This window comes from Mustelus asterias, chromosome 7 (assembly GCF_964213995.1).
Source record: "Mustelus asterias chromosome 7, sMusAst1.hap1.1, whole genome shotgun sequence".
NCBI classification, from domain to species: domain Eukaryota; kingdom Metazoa; phylum Chordata; class Chondrichthyes; order Carcharhiniformes; family Triakidae; genus Mustelus; species Mustelus asterias.
The window spans coordinates 84,807,706-84,827,113 of NC_135807.1; the positions used below are offsets into that span (position 1 = coordinate 84,807,706).

General features: G+C 42.6%; 1 protein-coding gene across 1 annotated transcript in view; it reads left to right on the plus strand.

Annotated features, from left to right (window-relative positions):
• LOC144496131 (stathmin-2-like) overlaps window positions 1-19,408 on the plus strand; it is a 60,548-nt gene that overhangs the window by 24,565 nt on the left and 16,575 nt on the right. The window contains exons 2-3 of the mRNA XM_078217115.1: window positions 17,432-17,527; window positions 18,017-18,195. Coding sequence (XP_078073241.1) covers window positions 17,432-17,527; window positions 18,017-18,195 — 275 coding nt within the window. The remainder of the gene's footprint in view (window positions 1-17,431; window positions 17,528-18,016; window positions 18,196-19,408) is intronic.

Sequence of the window (19,408 nt, forward strand, 5' to 3'; positions counted from 1 at the left end):
TTGAGTTTCACATCCATCCCACCACCAGCCCTGCTGACCCAGCCTCCTTAACTCCTCGCCGGGGGACCTGCCAGACAGGATTTAGCTTCATCCAGGTTCCATTAGCTCCTCTTGAAGTCCCAGCAGTGGCCACTGCTTCTGGGGCCAGAGAGCTGCCAGCTATTTCTGGCACAAGTACCTCCTGAAGCCATAAGGCCAGGCATTTGTAAAATCAGTTCTTGGCCAGCAGAGATGAGCCTGCCCCTGACATTTGCATCGGGGGCAGAGGGGGGAGGGGTGTGTGAAAGGAGGGGTGGAAGGAGTGGGAGCGGGGGCAAGGGGGGTGGGGGGGTAGTCACTGCCCCTATATAAAATTCAACCCACTAAATTTATTTTGATTTCAAAATTGTTTTTTGAAAGAACTTTAAAATGCAGAGTGAAAATAATAACATAATATGCAATAATGTGAACACCTTCATTTTAAATCACAGGTTTAGTTCAAAAGCTTTCAGCAAAGTAAATGGGCTTTCACTGATACAGATTGATCTAGAATTTGCTGGAATAAGGCATCTTGGTTTGCCTGTTATTTCAACGTTATTCCTGATTCTTAGCTTAAAGACTCTTTGCGCCTTAAATTGCTGAAAGTACAAGTTGCCAAAGGTGTGTGAAATGCAGCAGGGAAGCAGGGACTTTGGTCAAGAACAGAATCAACGGTCTTATCTCCATGAACTATGAAAGTTTGAAATAGAGAAAGAAACAGAAGGAAATGGGATGAATTAGAGACAAATTAAGTCCAGAAGGAGATATGAGCAGAGGGAGAGAAAGACTTGAGAGAGGAAAAAATATAGCCAAAAAGAGAAGTTCTGTGAAATTAACAGCAGAGTGGCACGAATCACCCAGCAATTTATTGCTATTTGCAACTCACAAGCTATTTCTTCACTTCAAATTGCTGGACAGCTAATAACAAACACATTACAATTGCTATTACTTTCCAAGTAAATTTTGGTCCATTAAAGGATAACTGAAACTAGCTTTCTAATCAGTTGAAGCTATTCCATTTGTAAATTCGTTTCTCTAAATGTACTTTCTGTCAAACTAGTTCTTTGTGGCTTTGCACCATTGTGCTGGTAACTCTTCCTCAGTAAAAGCAGAGCTTCAGCCAAGGCACTGAATGATTTTTATATGTGCTTCATAAACAATTATATAGCAGAAGGTAATGTAATGTAATAATCAAATTGTGACACCATTGATCATATATAAAGCTCTAAATGTAAGATCTTTATTATATTCAGAGTTTTCAAATCTCTGAGGTCTCTTCTGCAGGTGATTAAAATAATTGTCAGGAATTGAATTGTTAAGAGGATTTCTGATCTACAAAACCATTCCACATCAGTGCAGCATTTAGATAATAACTAAATAACATTGTAATGCCAAATCACTAAAACACACATTTGTCTAGAATGAGATATATTTTAACCCTCATTAGACTTTGGACCAAAATCATACTTTCGATTATACTTCTGGGAAAGCCTGCGTTTTGAGTGATGAATTTATCCCCCCACAGCGCAGCAGAAACGGGCAGATTATACATAATATATATAATATATAGACATCTGCCTCCAGGATTTCTCACAAGAAAAAGGCTCAAGTCTGCAGTGCTAACTTATTTGAACTGAAATTCAAAGCTATGTACAGCTCCTGCATCAAGAACACACTGCCTGTGTCTTTTTAAAAAATTTTAATCCAATAAAAAGGTTAAACTGCACCACAAATTATACAAGTTATTATTTTGTACAGTCCAGTATGTGTGCAGGAATATATGTGGGAATGAGGATTTGTATCACAGTTCTAGCTGGGTGTCTCACCAGTGTTCTATAAAGGTTTCACATAACATATTGCTATACCTTTATTTAGGTAGCAAGGACTTAAGGAACAATGAAGCTGATGCAGTTTGTACTTTTTATTCATTCATGGGGTGTGAGCATCGCTGGAAGGGCTAACATTTGTACCCTTCCCTAGCTGCCCTTGAGCAGGTGGCGAGTTAAGTTTCTGATCAATGGTGACCTCACCCCCAGGTTGTTAATGGTGAGGATTCAGCAATGGTAATGCTGTTGAGCATCAAGGAGAGAGGGTTAGATGCTCCCCTGTTGGGGATCATCATTGCCTGACACTTGACACTTATTTGCTACTTATCAGCCCAAGCCTGAACGTTGACAACATCTTGCTGCATGATGACACTGACTGCTTCAGTATCTAAGTGGTCTCAAATGGTGCGGAACATTGTGCCATCATTAGCAAACATCTCCACTTCTGACCTTATGATGGATGGAAGGTCATTGATGAAGTAGCTGAAGATGGTTGGATCTAGGACACTTCCCTGAGGAACCCTGCAAAATGTCCCGGGATAGAGGTGATTGATTTCCAACCACCATCTTCTCTTGTACTCGATATGACTCCAGCTAGTGGAGACTTTTCCCCCAATTCCCATTGACTTTGATTCTGCTAATGCTCCTTGATGTCACACTTGATCAAATGCTGCCTTGATTTCAAGGGCAGTCTCTCACCTCAACTCTTCTGTCCATGTTTGGACTCAGGTTGTGGGCAGGTAAGAAGCTGCATGGCCCTGGTGGAACCCAAACTGAACATCATTGAGCAGGTTATTGAGGAGTAAGTGTTGCTCAGCGCTGTCAGTCGCACCTTCCATTACTTTGCCGATGATTGAGAGTCAACATGGAGCTGTAATTGGCCAGATTTGATTTGTGCTGCTTTTACTGGACAGGATGTATTTGGGCAATTTTTCACACAGTTAGTGATGCTACTGAGCCACTCTTGGTGATGGATATTGAAATTCCTCACCCAGAATATATTCTGTGCCCTTGCTACCCTTAGTGCTTCTTCTGAGTGGTGCTTAACATAAAACAGTCAGTTTATCAGCTGAGGGGTGGCTGTAGGGAGTAATCAGCTGGAGGTTTCCTTACTCGTGTTTGACCTGAAATCATTGGATCAGGAGTCAACATTGAGGATTCCCAGGACCACTCCTTCCAACCATAAACCACTGTGCTGCCATCTCTGATGGGTCCGTCTTGCTGGGGGGATGGGGCAGATCCAGGGGTGGTGGCGGTAGTGTCTGGGACATTGTCAGTAAGGTCTGATTCAGTGAGCATGACAACATCAGGCTGTTGCTTGACTAATCTGAGACAGCTCTCCGTTTTGGCACAGGCCCCCAGATGTTAGGGCGGAGGACTTTGCAGGTCAACTGGGCTGGGTGCGCCTTTGTTGTTTTTGGTGCCTAGGTCGGTCTTGGGTGGTCCATTCTGTCTTATTGTTTGATTTTTCTTTCGTGATTTAATAAAACTGAGTGATTCGCTCAGCCACTTCAGAGTCAGCCATATTGCTGTGTGTCTAGAACCACATGTAGGCCCAACAGGATAAGAATTCCAGATTTACTTTCCTGGAGGAAATCCGTGAACCAGATGTGTTTTATGACAACTCAATAGTTTCATGTTCAGCATTATTGATGCTTCAGATTTAGTAAGCAATTGAATTTAAATTCCACCAACTGCCATGGTGGGATTTGAACTTGTGTCTCTGAAGCATTATTCCAAGCCTCTGGATTACTCGGCCTGGAGCATTACTACTAAGCAACCATTCCCGATAAATATATTCAACTTCATCCTTCCAAAAATGATACTGTTCGATTTCTAAGATTGGCATTGCAAATATTTTTGAGAATAGTTATGTGCTTGAAAATAGTACTAGCTGCCAACATTGTTCTTTAGGTACACTGAGTATAACATCATCCTAACAAAGTATAATTCTCAAACCTATAAGTAGAGGTGTATTACACACAGCAGACAATGAACACAATCTTCTTTGGTACATTATGAAGTCTGTATTCAATTAGAATTGATCCTGTTTTTGTGACCTAGTAAATGACAATCAATATAGTTTCAAAAGGGGCTGATTCTCCCTGACCAATTCCTTCAGCATTTCTGAGCAGTGAAATTCCAATTAGATAATATAATGCATTATGTAACTGACCTAGATTTGTGGATAACCTTCAATAAAGTCTTGCGTGAAAGTTTGCTATAAAAACTTAAAACAGTGAACTGCATTTTCCACAGATAACCAGCCTGGAACCTAGCAAGCTTGGCACCAAAAGGGCACAAGTAAATGCTCCCTCTATAAGTTTACTTATTAGTGTCACAAGTACGCTTGCATTAACATTGCAATGAAGTCACTGTGAAAATCCTTTAGTCACCACATTCCGGTGCCTGTTCAGGTACACCGGAGGAGAATTTAGCATGGCCAGTGCACCTAACCAGCACGTTGTTTAGACTGTGGGAGGAAACCAGAACACCTGGAGGAAACCTGTGCAGACTCCACACAGACAGTGATCCAGCTGGGAATCGAACCCAGGTCCCTGGTGCTGCGAGGCAGCAGTGCTAACCACTACACTACCATGCCACCCCATAAAGAGAAGGGTTGGGTTATCTGAAATGATATTTAAAGCAAATTCAACTAAAATGGTACAATATGATAGTGATAACAGAAGACACTTTTGGATAGAAATTGGTTTAGGGCAGTGGCATAAATTGGTTGGTATTGGATCAGATGCTGGTTATACATGACACCTGATCTTCAATTCAGTTGCAGTCAATTTTCATCATCATTGCATGGTCAGTAATGTGAAGTAGCAGATCACCCACTCATGACAAAACCTGTTGCTTTTCACTCCATTGATTTCAATATAATGAAAGTCAGAAGAGCAATTTAGCCTTCAGTGCAGTGAAGTCAAAAATGTATCGTAATGCCTTTCAATGTCTCAAGCAGTTGGATAACAACCAATCAATTACACTAGGACAACAGGGCTTTAACCATCCATGACCACACTTTATTCCAACCATCAGAGATTTCTGCTGGATTAATAATGATCAGATTTAGCTCAGGTTATCTGAGAACGTACTGGAATGTGTGAGTAAGGTGGAGTTATCTGCATGTTAGGCCAGACTCCTGACTGTTAATGTGTGAGTGATGAGGGAGTGATGCATTTGCTGGTGGGTAAGACATGTCATATGAAGATATTTTCACTGACCTTGACCACCCCAGTGAGGCTATTAAACTTCTTGTGGCACTGCACCCAGGTTAACAGGACCATCTGCTTCCATTTCTTTCTTAGGGTATGTCTTGAGGGCTTCTGGCAGAATCCATGATTTTTCTCCTGCTGTTCACCTGCACCACAAAGGCATCCAGCATTGCATTAATGAACCTAGGAGCCTTCTCTCTTCCTCGGGGCCCCATTTGTTCAACACTTTTTTATTCAACCCAGTGCCAGTGTAGGCAAGCAGCACTAGCTGGCATTTCTCTTTAAGAGGGACAGGTTGACTGCACCATGTGATATTAGCGCACACTACTCCACCCCCTGCTGAGTGCGCAGACCCCACTTGGGCCAACATTGTTAATGTGTACACTGCAGCAGCACCAAGTTTGGATGTTGCATACGTTAACTGGAGCTGGCATGGGAAAATCATGAATCGCAACCCCCACACCCAAAAATAGACAATAACAAATTTTTATCCCTTTATCTGTGAGACGGGGCAACGAACTCAGCTGCATTGATTAACAACAATTTCAACCTTCACAACTCTTATTCTTGTCATGGCATCTGTAAGGTTAATCATCTGATTCCCAGCACTCACCACTAACAGCTCATATGACGCACTTACTGTGACATCCGTGTTTCATAGAATCATAGAAACCCTACAGTGCAGAAGGAGGCCATTCGGCCCATCGAGTCTGCACCGACCACAATCCCACCCAGGCCCTACCCCCACATATTTACCTGCTAATCCCTCTAACCTACGCATCTCAGGACTCTAAGGGGCAATTTTTAACCTGGCCAATCAACCTAACCCACTTTGGACTGTGGGAGGAAACCGGAGCACCCGGAGGAAACCCACGCAGACACGAGGAGAATGTGCAAACTCCACACAGACAGTGACCCGAGCCGGGAATCGAACCCAGGACCCTGGAGCTGTGAAGCAGCAGTGCTAACAACTGTGCTACCGTGCCGCCCTTTTTTTTAGAAACCCTACAGTGCAGAAGGAGGCCATTCGGCCCATCGAGTCTGCACCGACCACAATCCCACCCAGGCCCTACCCCCACATATTTACCCGCTAATCCCTCTAACCTACGCATCTCAGGGGCAATTTTAACCTGGCCAATCAACCTAACCCGCACATCTTTGGACTGTGGGAGGAAACCGGAGCACCCGGAGGAAACCCACGCAAACACGAGGAGAATGTGCAAACTCCACACAGACAGTGACCCGAGCTGGGAATCGAACCCGGGACCCTGGAGCTGTGAAGCAGCAGTGCTAACCACTGTGCTACCGTGCCGCTCTAAAATAGGATTTGCAACTCTGTGGCTGTCTAAAGCATACATTTCCAATCACACTCGCTGCCAGCAGGGTTCGAATCTGCATGGAGAAACCCCATCGGGTTTCAAATCCAACGCCTTAACCACGCGGCCACAGCAGCTGTTAAACCAATCCTCCTCAATGTGCCTGGCTCGCTGCATGCATTGGCTGGTACAAAAGTAGATCAAGTGGTCCGCTTCTCCACATTCGTCAATCAACTTGGAATAGTTTTGTGCCAACACTCTGAGATTTTGTCTTTGCACAAGGAACTAGTTGTCCACTAGTGACTACCTCAGACTGATGTCTCTCCAATGTATCTCTTCTTCATGTCCTGATAGAGGAGAGAGACTTCAACATCCAGATTAGGAATTGGAGGTTTAATCAATGGTAATGCCAATATTTGCATAGATGTGATGCAGATCCAGTCCATTGCACTGTAGAACCCGACTGGAGAAGGATACATCACTGCTTTACTCCAAATCTGACGCTCCCCAGTCAGATTTGTACTCCTGGGTCAATATATAAATCTTGAGTTAGCCTCAGAAGAAAGTCAGGAATGATGATGCTTTGTGGAATGTTCCATTGAAGGCAGTTCAATTCGTGTTGAATCTCAGACAATAGTTGGACAACCCATTGCAGATCACCCATTGGGAAAATCCAATTACTCAGTATGAAAAGTGGCTAAAGCCAAGCAGGTTGGGCATGTGTATAGACCCTTTCATGGACAGACAGAGCAGCAATTGATCGAAAACTGCAGCATTGAGTACATAAACCTTTCCTTTACAGAGTCCAATATTTATCCCTTTCACCCTGCTGGCATCTTCCCAGAAATCTGAACCCAAACAAAATGTTGATCTTACATCAATTCTTTTAACTGCTGATAAAATTGTTCTTTATTGGTGTCTGTAGCTTCCTCAGCGGGAGTGCAAAGCACAAGAACAAGTGCTTGCATGTGGCAATGTGCCAGCCTGACATATAAAAGACAACAAAAATATGATGCCACATTTTAAGAGATTTATTGAATTAGTGTTACCTCATTTAAATTGCTGATTCCTCCTGAATCTCATAGCCTCCACAAAATGGTGCCTGTTATTCATGTGTCTCACTTCAGTTATTCAAACAGTTAGAATGCTGTATCTCTTTAATTCATATGCTTACTATAACCAAGTATTGAACCCAGTTAAAAGACAGGACCATTGGAGGAAACATGTAATTCTTCACACATATAACCTGCTGGTGTTGAATTTGGCTAGACCTAGGATCAGACTCACCTGGAAAACTGCTAACCTGCACATCTGGACACCAATGATTAGAAACAAATAATAGTCTCAATGTATATATGAAACAGACCTCACTGTGAGACGGAAGAGGAGTCCGTGAAACAGCTCAGTGGCCAGTTACTTCTAAACTTCCAGTACTTCTGAACTCACCGTTGGGAATGCTCACTTTTCTGAAGGTGTTTTCAGCCTGCCAAGAGGTATCTCGACTGAAGATGTTGCCTCATTGAGGAGAGCTCTGACATGGACAATGATGTGACTGAAAGAGATGAAGCAAGGGACCAGGAAGGGGACAGACAAAATGAAGTTCCTCAAGAGTTAGTGCTGGGTCCCCTAATCTGTGTAAACAATCTGGATCCAGGTAAGTTGGTCAAGTTCACACGTACCATGAAATTTGCAAGCAGTTGAATCTGATGGAGCAGCCAAGAAGCTGCAGAAGAAACTGGATTAATTTAATACCAATTAAAGGCAAGGTCACATGTCAAACATTAAGGACACGATGATATCAAACTCAAGTTGACTGGAAGGGTTGCTTCAATGATAGTCAACCAGCACTCACTCACCTTGTTGTACCATAGAGCAGCAATCGATAAGCAAACAGAATACTGAGTTATATTATTAAATGGATGCAGCATAAGTCTGAGGCTAATTTACTTCGATGGGAGTTAAAATCAGGAGAGATGTAAAATGGGCTGCAAACTCGCTATCGTCCATGTTGCATTACTTCCCAAGGTTTTACTTGTAGGTGAGTCCAGAACCAAAAAGCTGACATAAAAGATGGCCATTAACAGATCAAATGAAGAATTTAGAATGGATTTACACAGAGCGATGGGATTCTGGGGCTTTGAATGTTAGAAGCAATTTGCATTGCTGCATTTAAACGAGTGGTTGAATCCACATATGAAGAAGAATAGAATAGCGGGATACTGAGATAGAGTAGGAAGAAGCATTTAAAGTTGAAAGGCTGTTGTGGTATAAAAATAGGTGTGGTCTATTTGGGGAGATTGAGTTATTTTTGTGGTGCAGCAGTTAAATCATAACTGAAAGCCATGGGGATATGGGTGCATATTGATAAATAGCAAGATCAGGACTGAGCTCAGAAACTGGCAGTTCATTCAAACACTGATTAACATTTGGAAGGTTCCATCATAGAATCCCTACAGTGCAGAAGGGGGCCATTTGGCCCATCAAGTCTGCACCGACAACAATCCCACCCAGGCCCTATCCCCGTAACCCCACATATTTACCCTGCTAATCCTCTTGACACTAAGGGGCAATTTAGCATGACCAATCATCCTAACCTGCACATCTTTGGAGTGTGGGAGGAAACCGGAGCACCCGGAGGAAACCCACGCAGACACAGAGAATGTGCGAACACGCAGACGGTCACCCAAAGCCAGAGTTAAACCCAGGTAGCAGTGCTAACCATTGTACCAGCCCTTCAGGTAGGATATTAAGAGCAAAAACTGAAGCCTATCAAAGAATTGTTTGTGCTGATGGACAATAGGGGGGCAATTTTTCTCTTCCTAGTGTTCCATCTGAGGAGTTGATGAAACAGCAGAGAACTAAAATATTTTGCAGAAATCATTCTCACCAGAATCTTACTATTTAAGGCCTCGCTTTATCTTGCAATCAGTCCTAGTTCAAGGGTCTGAAGTTCCCACGCAAATGAGAGCTTCATTATAAGATGTAAGACCATACAAAAATAGGTGTCACACTATTTTCTGGTGCACGTTCTTCTGGAGACATGGTATCCACGATCCCCAGTGAGAACAAGGTCTCAGACAGATCTTTCCAAGGCCCATCAACTATTATGGTAGCTGCATTAGGCATTTTAAAAGGCTTTTCCTGTGTTTATTTTTCTATTTTCCCACCCAGTGACCCTTCCCTCTCACCCCTCCCTCAATCCTCTCCAAATGGCATATAGGTTTTTTTGCCTAGAATTCCCTTCATTGCCATCAGACAGTGACTATAATAACCACCTTCTTGGGATCTGGGTCATCCTTTGGGAAGATGCCAAGTTTTGCCTTTTGCCTGCAAAGTCAGCTGCCACTAAGATGCCTCATACTGTTTCGCAATAGTGGTTAACAGCCTGAAACCTGGATGAACCTTCTTGCAGACCTGCTACAGTGCTGACCCATCTGATTGTGGTATAGCAAGGCACTAAGGAAAATGTTCCCCCCAAGCATCTCATGCAACACCACCTTGAGATCAGTTAGAGGTGTTTAAGCACTAAAACTTGTCCGTAGATTTATGAGAATACTCAACAATAATGATAGCAACAGCTTATCTTTCTACAGTGCCTTTAAGACAATGAAACATCCCAAGGTGCTTCACAAGTGCATGATAGAACAAAGTATGACACCAAGTCACAAGGCAAATGTTAGATCAGACAACCAAAAGCTTAGTCAAAGATCCAGGAACTTTCAGAGCAGAATTTTCTGATACTGTGTTTCCAGAGTGTTGTCTCAGGCTGAAAAACTAGAGAGTAGCTTGCCAAATGCCTTGCCAGCTTTTCTCGTTGTTTTATTAAATACGTCAAGAAGAAAATGGAAGAGGCAGGTCCCACAACGTCATGCTGGCGGGGCATGCTCCGCTGGCAATTTAAGCTTTTGAAAAAGCAAGTGATTTAAAAAACTTAAGATTAACACCCTACAGAACATGGTCCCACGGACATGGAACACCCCCCACCCACCACCATTCACCACGGACACAGGACACCCCTCAGAACACCCTGTACCCATTGCCAGAGTGTACTGCCCAGGCACCTCCATAGCCCACTCCACACACCTCCGGAGGGTTCTGTTTGCCAGATGCATGTCATGGGAGATCTGTTGCAATTCACGCTGGTGTGAGGAGGACAGTCTAATGTGGGAGGAATATGCATAGTCAATTAGATGTAAATTGGAATCCTGACTTTAAAAGTTGGTGGGGGACGGAGTAATTGAGTGGGGAAATCCCACCAGTGTAAAAGCTGTTTTGGGCCTCCCATTCCATTCTCAGCACCCCGTGTCATTCTGCCCCCCAAAAAAGGGGGGGGGCACTGGAAATCCGCCATGTAGGTCTTAAGGAGGTCTTAAAAGAAGAAAGCAAGGTAGAGAGGTGGAGCGGTGAAGGGAGAGTATCTTAGAGCATGGCATTAGGCAGCCAAAGGCAAAACCACCAATGATGAAGCGATGAGAATGGGAATGCACAAGACGCCAGAATTAAAGGAGCAAAAACTCTCTTTGAGGTAGTGGGAATGAAGAGTGAATGAGTGAGGCCATGGACGTATTTGAAAACAAAAGATGAGAATTTTAAAATCAAGATGGTGCTTGACCGGGGTCAAAGTAGATTAGCAGGAGCGGGGGTTGATAGGGGGAATGGACTTGCTGTGGGTTAAAATATGGCAGCAGTTTGCAGAATGTAAAATGGAGACCAGAAAGGAATGCATTGGATAGCTGAGTCGAGAGGTAGCAACAGCATAAGTGAGGGTTTCAGCAGTGGATGAGCTATGACAGGGGTGAAGTCAAGCAATGTTAAGGTTAGATGGAGGTGATTTTGGCAAGATATAAATGTGAAGTTGGAAGTTTATCGTGGTATCAAATGTATCACCACAATTGAGAACAGACTAGCGAGACCTGAGTGTTGCCAGGAAAAGGGATGGAGTCAATAGCTAGAGGACAGAGTTTGGAGCAGGAATTGAAAACAGTGGCTTCAGTCTTCTCAATGTTTAATTGGAGGAAATTTCTGCTGATCCAATATCAGGTGTTGGATAAAGAGTCTGATAAATTATCAACAGTGGAGGAGCCGAGACAGAGAGATTATGTTGCAATACAACTGGATATGTCAGCATACAGGTGAAAACGAATGCTGTAGATTCAGATAATGTTGCCGAGAGCAGCATGTGGATAAGAGATAGGAGAGGACCAAAGATCAATTCTTGGGAGACACTTCCCAGAGGTAACAGTGCAGGAGCAGAAGGAGAAAAATGTGATTCTCTGGCTACAATTAGGATAGTGAACACAGAAGAGAGAGAACCTGATGAGTTAAGATAGAGGTTGAAATCACAAGTCATTTGACGCAGAAGATGAAGGAGAAAGGCAGTGAAACTTTCTGTTTAAAATTTTGACTGTACTGGGGATGGGGATACAGAACAGGATGAGAGGAGTGGGACAGACCAGCCTGCTGGGCTGACAAGCACAGGACACCATAGATCTGTTATCTTTCCAGGGCATGACTCTAGCACAGGCTCTGAAACATAAGGTTGGATCTCATGACTCATACTTAAACCAACTTGAGTCAGGGCTTGTAAGCATTAAGTCTCAAGATGACTTCATGGGCAAAGGAGGGGTTTACTTTGAATGCCTACTCCTCAGTGATTGAATAAATGGGGTTGAACAACTGATGTGGGATAGCCACCAATCTGTAGAAGCAAGGTATATAAGCAAGTGTTTGGGAGGGAAGTCTTCAGTCTATTTGGGACAGAAGAAGACTGAGTGAGAGCAGTTGGTTAGCTCAGGAAAACCTTTGGTTAGCTCAGGAAAACCAAAAGCAGAGGGGCTGCCACCACCATCTATAGAGATCAGCTTCAGCCATCCATTTGTTTGATCCATGTCCGATAAACCATTCTGAGGAGACTGCTGCCACCAGCCATGGAGACTAGCATCCTCTGCTTGTGCTGTACATTTGGCTGCTCTGGAATCAGTGGACCATTTTCACTTGTTATGGGTCATGTGTCTTTTATGTCCATTTAGCTTCGCATTTAAACTGTCGCTCTTAAAATCACTTTTAACCTCAATTCCCCCCCGTCCCCCTTCTGGGTAATCTGTGACCCCCGGAACAAAATGTTACACAGAAGACAAAATTTGAGCAACAATAATAGTGAATGCCTTACAGGAATGCTAAAGGAAATATTAATAGCTGCTTCAGATGTGACTCACTATCATTTATACACTGAACTGCCCAAAGCAAAGGGGCAAGGTCCTCAAAATAACACATGAGGAAGAGAATTCTGAGGAAGAGGATCAGATAATAATGAAACAGAATAAATTGTACCTTGTAATAAATTCAGAAGTGTGTGGGAAGATTGGTGAAAATGTTATCATTTGAGAATTGACACATGGTTAAGAAAAGAAAAATGCACTGCTTGCTTTAAGTTTGGACAACACCTTGAGACCAGCAAAGCGAGTTAAAATTCCATGCAAAATAGCTCGAGTAAACAATCTGTGACTACTGCTGTTGACTCTAGTGAGATCCCTAAGCTGCTGAGTAAACATATGAGAAAGACAAAAATGAAACTTGATGTGGAACATAAGGCAATTCTTTTGGAAAATCTGCAGTTTACCCAGTCAGGACATTTTCGGAAGACACTGCCATGTCCTATTGTAAGCCTTCCATTTGTGTGTGACTTCAACAAGATGGTTTCCATGGATCTACAGGACAAAGAAATGTTTTCATTCTATATTTTGTGGACTTATAACATATAGTACGGACACGAAGGTTAGCATAGACTGATCTCATCTTTTATTAACAGAGCTAACCCACCTCCTCCTCCTCCCTTCTGAAATGTCAAGTACCCTTGAATACTCAGGTACCAGCCACAGCCACTTTATCACCATGTCTCTGTAATGCTATTACATCTCGTATATCTGATCAATGAAGATGGTTGTGGCTGTTGAAGGTCATTCATCTCTGTCCCGTGACATCACTGCAAATGAAGTTCCTCAGGGTAATGTCCCAGGCCCAAATATCTTAAGCTGTTTCATCAATGACCTTGCCTCCATCATTAGGACAGGAGTGGGAATCTTGGTGGATTACATTTTGCACAATGTTCAGCATCATTCCCAACTCCTTAGAAATTGAAGGAGTCTGTCCATAATGAACAAGACCTGGACAATATCCTGGCTATTCAAAAGTAACATTCACGCCACACCAGTGCCAGGCAATAACAGTTCCTAAAATAAGAGAATCTAACAACCTTACTTTGATATTCAATGGAATTAACATCACTGAATCTCCCCTAGCAACATCCTGGGGGTTACTATTGAACAGAAACTGAACTGGGCCAGCCATATAAATAGTGTGGCTATAAGGGCAGTTCAGAGACTCAGAATCATGTGGAGAATAATTCACTTATTGATTCCCCAAAAGCCCGTCCACCATCCACAACACACATGTCAGGACTGTGATGGAATACTCTCCACTTGCCTGGATGAGTGCAGCCCCAACAATTCTCAAGTAGCCCAACATCCAGGACAAAGCAGCCCACTTGATTGGCATCACATTCACCACCTTCAACATCCATTCCCTCCACCACAGGCATGCAGTGGCAGCATCAAGATGCGCTGCAGCAGCTCTCCAAGACCCCTTCAATGGCACCTCCCAAACCCATAACCTCTCCACCTAGAAGGACAAGGGCAGCAGATGCATGGGAACACCACTACCTGCAAATTCGCCTCCAAGTCACTCAACCATCCTGATTTGGAAATATATTACCATTCCTTCACTGTTGCTGAGTCAAAATCCTGGAACTCCCTTCCTAACAGCACTGTAGATGTTCCTACAATGCAGCAGTTCAAGAAAGCAGCACACCACCTTCTCAAGGGCAATTAGGGATGGGCTAAATGCTGCTCTAGGCAGCAAAGCCCACACATCCATGAACAAATAAATAAAGGCTGGAATTCTCTGATGCCATATGCCCTGCTACCATTACCAGCGAGAATGGACAATTTGGCACACAGCCAAATCTCCATTCACTGCAGCAGGACCAGAGAATCCCAACTGCAGGTGAGGTTGGGGAATTCTGATCAAAAACTTATTTATTTCTTTTTTGTGCTATTAGTTCATCCATCTTGTTTCAAATGGTGTGTGCATTCAGATAAAGAGCTTTTAATTCTGGCTTTTTACCATTTTTCCATCCTTTGACTTTATTTTCTAGTGCACTTTTGTGTTTCAACTTATCACTGGTGTGAAAGACGTTTAGAACAATGTGGCGTGCAGATGTAGGGACACCTGAACAAAGTCAAGGGCTGCCTCCCGAGTTCAGGATGGAGGCTAACAGCGATCCTGGAACACCATAGCAATGGGTCGGGGGAGCATCGACAGCTGGATCTTCCGGATTCTGTGTCCTTAGGCGGGGTCCATCTCCCAGCCTCATAATATTCCGGGAGACCTATCTTCTTTCTCGGGTGGTGCACCTTTTAGCCCCAGAATGATCCACAGCTGGACCTTCCAGATTCCATGTCCTGGTGGGTCCATCTTCCAGTCTCAGAATATTCCTGGAGACCTAGCTTCATTTTCAAAAGGTTGACCACCTTTCTTTAATGGGGGGGGTCAGTGATGTTGGGCACCTTTTTCAATATGGCTCCTGGATTGGATTGCGGACTACACACCATCCAGGCTTCCCCCAGCTTGGAATATGGTGCAAAAGACCTGGCTGCATAATTAATCAAGTCAGGGCTGGAAGATTTGGCCTCTGCTGAGGGGAACACTCCACGTTCCGCCCTGCCTTGGGACCTAGTCCCAGCATGGGAGAATTCTACCCATAGTATTGCTAATGGATGAGTAAGAGAGATTGGCCTTTAGCTTGTGAGGCTCAGAAAATAAGAAGGGCTGTTGAATGTACTCTGGCTACTGGAGCACAGGCTCTTGTGGAGGCCACAAATATCAGATTCTATGTGTCAAATATTTGAAGTAATATTCTGCACGACAGGTGTACTGAAGATCCATTGGATGTTATGTAGATAACTGTTCAGTGTATGATAATGTACACTCTGCAAAATATGAGCGCGAAAAGGTTACACTTTGACCTTGCTAACTTCAAACAAATGCTGGAGAGAAAGGATATCTCTAAAGTTAAATGGGTGGGTTCAGGTCACCAACTGTCAGACTTTATAATTAAAAGAAATACCTGCATGAAGAAATAGTTAAGGCTGCTACAGGAGGGGTATTGCAGCATGTAATGGAGGTTATAAAAGTTTTTTTGATTGTACATATAAACTCTAAATGTAATTAAAGAATGAAGTGGAAATCTGAATTGTACATGATGTCAGTGTTTGATTGTATTCAGCCTTTGAGGATTAACCGGGAAGTCTTGTGTTCCCTTTTATTAGGATCAGACTGAAACTGTGGTGGTTGGGTTTGGAGGGGTAGTACATGTGCATATGTCTCTGCAAACAAAAGTTTATAAGTGCATAAAGATTAGGCTCCAGCTCTATTCACCCCTGGCTATCATGAGTAGAACAGGAGCCTCTATTGTCTCAGCTCTGCAACAGAATAGCCGGATAACAGGCTGTTCCTAATATCACCCTGTCTTTATCTGAAAGAGAAATTGAACAATGACACTCACTTTCTGCTTTAGGTTGTGAGGTTTACATCTTTCCAAAGCTCTGCACACCCTTAAATAAGGGAGGACTTTGTTACTTGTGCATTCTGATTAGATTTACATGCAAGTCCTCATAGTATGTCACTCTATGCTTGTTGTTCAGAATGGACTTGTAGGTAGTAGAGAGCCTTGCACAGCACCTTAATATCTACCAAACTGATGGTCGGGAAAGGAAATGAATTATGTTAGAATTGGTGGATGTTTTAGTGCAGTCCTGCATGACGAAGCTATATTATTAAATATAGAATGGAACCACTCTAATTGTAGAGCAAAATATCCATAGAACACAGCTCCATATAACCATTAGGTTAGTAACCAAAGAGAATGGCCAACTGAGGGCCCTCAGCCTCAGAAATTTGGCATTAGGGACCTTGAACCTTTTCATTATTTTGTAAAGCTTTCTGATCTACTGGGTACAGATTTTTAAGAATTGAAAAATTGATCCTGCAACCTTCAATATCAAAGCTCATCTCCATCAGCATTTAAACTGAATGCTGAAGAGGGTGAGGTAGTGTCCGAGCTACCCAAATGGATTCATCATGTTCAGACCAGCTCTGGCCTGGTGTAATCTGCACACTTCAGGTTTCACACTCCTAGCCTATCAAAATTCACCTTCAATGGAGAAAGCTGGTGATTTAAATGGCCAACTACCTCGTAAACCGTGCACGTGCGAATCCAAGCCTGACCCAATCTCACCTCCATGAAAATAGGAAGTTCCGTGTCTGAGGGTGGAGGAGTTAGAATAACCAGCCATTTCAACTATTCTCACCACAACCAGGAGGGTCTGGGCCTTTACGTTGCTTTCAGATATTATTGACTATGAAGTGGCAACTTCAGTTGAAATGTTCTGCCTGAATTTCTTTTAATAGATACAAGCATGAGATTTTTCCCTAAATACAGTAAAATCACATTTTTAGTGACATGTACTACAAACAAGTTCTGACTGAATCAAGTCTATAACTGTTGTCACAACAGAAAGAAGGCAGCGACGCAGTCGTAATCTAGAGAGCCAGGGTAATGTTGTAGGGAGATGGTGAAATTTGAATTAAATTGGTATTCAAAGCCTATTGATGACCATTAAACCACTGTTGATTCACTAATGCCCTTTTGCGGAGGCAAATCTGCCATCCTTACCTGTGACCTTCATGTGACTCCAAATCCGAAGTAAGGGCAATCAGGAATAGGAAAAAATGCTGGCCCAGCTAGTGACTCCACATTCCACAAATGAATAAAAAAATAGCCATGTATGTAACTCTGGTATACAATTTTGTTTCAGTCTGTCCTTTCTCACAGAGTTCCATTGTGTTTAATCTTGTAATTTCTGCCAGTCTTCTATGTAACATTGTGGAAGGAAACTGCAACTTAATCATGTCTGTCTATGTTTCCTTGCAGCATACAAGGAGAAAATGAAGGAGCTGTCTATGCTATCCCTGATTTGTTCCTGCTTCTATTCTGAACCACATGCTGCAACATTCTATAACTATGATGGTGAGTCTTTCTTCATGATTTGAAATCTCTGTTCAATCAATGTAACAGGAAGCAGTTAATCCTAAGAACTATAAAGAGATGACAGAGCCAATTACAGTAACAGATGCATTTTATGTTTCTAATGGTAGTTTCGATGGAGCCATTTTGTCTTCCTTAGTTATTGTTCCTCTGCTAATTGACTTGCTCTCAAGAAGTAATCATTCAGTAAAGATAACAGTGCTCCGAAAAAAAAAACACTTTCTCTTTTCAGTATAGTAATGTGATAAAGCCTGGAAAATGTCACTGTGTGAGGTAACGATGCACATTAAATTCAACCAAAAAAATAAAACGGGCTCATTAGGATAAAATAAGAAATAAATTGAAGTTTCACTCAATTCAGATGGTGAATTTTGATGGCCGCTATTCTGACAATACTCAGAGTCTTCAGGGTCTATTTTTCTGAGTATTTGCAATGAATGCCATGTTTACGTGACATTAAATATTCTTCAGATATGCAAGTTAAACAAATCAACAAGCGTGCCTCGGGTCAGTCCTTTGAGGTGATCTTAAAGCCACCTTCTCCAGAAGCAGCACCAGCACTGGATCGCCCTCTGTCACCTCCAAAGAAGAAGGATCTCTCTCTGGATGAGATCCAGAAGAAGCTTGAGGCTGCTGAAGACAGGAGGAAGGTAAGAAGAAATAATGCTTTGGATCAGAGAAATTATAAGTCAACTTGCAAAAACAAGTACCCTTTGTGACTGCACGTGGCCATACAAATAGGAATTCAGTTCAGCAATGGGGATGTTACAATTGCCTGTATGCATATATGGGTTTAACTTTAGTTATTAGTGTCGCAAGTAGGCTTACATTAACACTGCAATGAAGTTACTGTGAAAATCCCCCCAGTCGCCACACTCCATCACCTGTTCGGGAACACTGAGGGAGAATTTAGCATGGCCAATGCCCCTAACTAGCACGTCTTTCCAACTGTGGGAGGAAACCAGAGCACCCGGAAGAAGCCCACACAGACACGGGTAAAGCATGCAAACTCCACACAAACAGTGACCCAAGTCGGGAATCAAACACAGATCCCTGGCACTGTGAGGTAGCAGTGCTAACCACTATGCCACCGTGCCACCAGTGTCAGGATGTGAATGGCCTATCATGATTATTACGACCGAACATTCACCAGTGCTCACTATCCAGATTCCTACATGGTTATTTGAGCAAGTTATAAGACAACCATTGGATATCTGAAACAGTCTCATAACTGAAGTAGTGCCTTCAGGAGAATGGGGGGAGGGGGGTAAGACTTTATGAAAAGTGATATTTTGTGTTAACTGAATTTTATGATATTTAATTGTATAACTTAGTAATTGCCACAATATCAGGACCCATGAGACTCACTTGTTTTCTATAAAATCTATAGAATTTATTTAAAGCTCGTGATTCAGGTACTGAAAGATTAAGTTGATATTTATTGCGTATAAAGCAGGTCTGTACCAATTGCACACCTTGCAATTACTGCCACCTGATTATAGTACTTTCAAGTTGTCATTTAAATCTTCATTAACATGTTTATATTCAATTCCTTTTGCGGCTGGAGGCTGCAAAGTCAAATGCAACTTCAACTCCAACAAAGCCTGAGTCTCAGTAAAATGAGTTCTTAGCCAGTTCTGTTGCCTTTAGTTTTATCCGTAATCCATTTATGAATAATTCAGATCCATTCATCATTGAATAATGTCTGTGATCATAGTGAATTTAGGAACAAAATTGCCAATTTCCATTATGCATCAACATGTAATACCAGTTTTGGGAATAACATTGAATTTCATTGTTCCAGATTAATGTTTTGACTGAGGGCTGCATGTTATTGGACCATGCATCACACATAATGAAAAA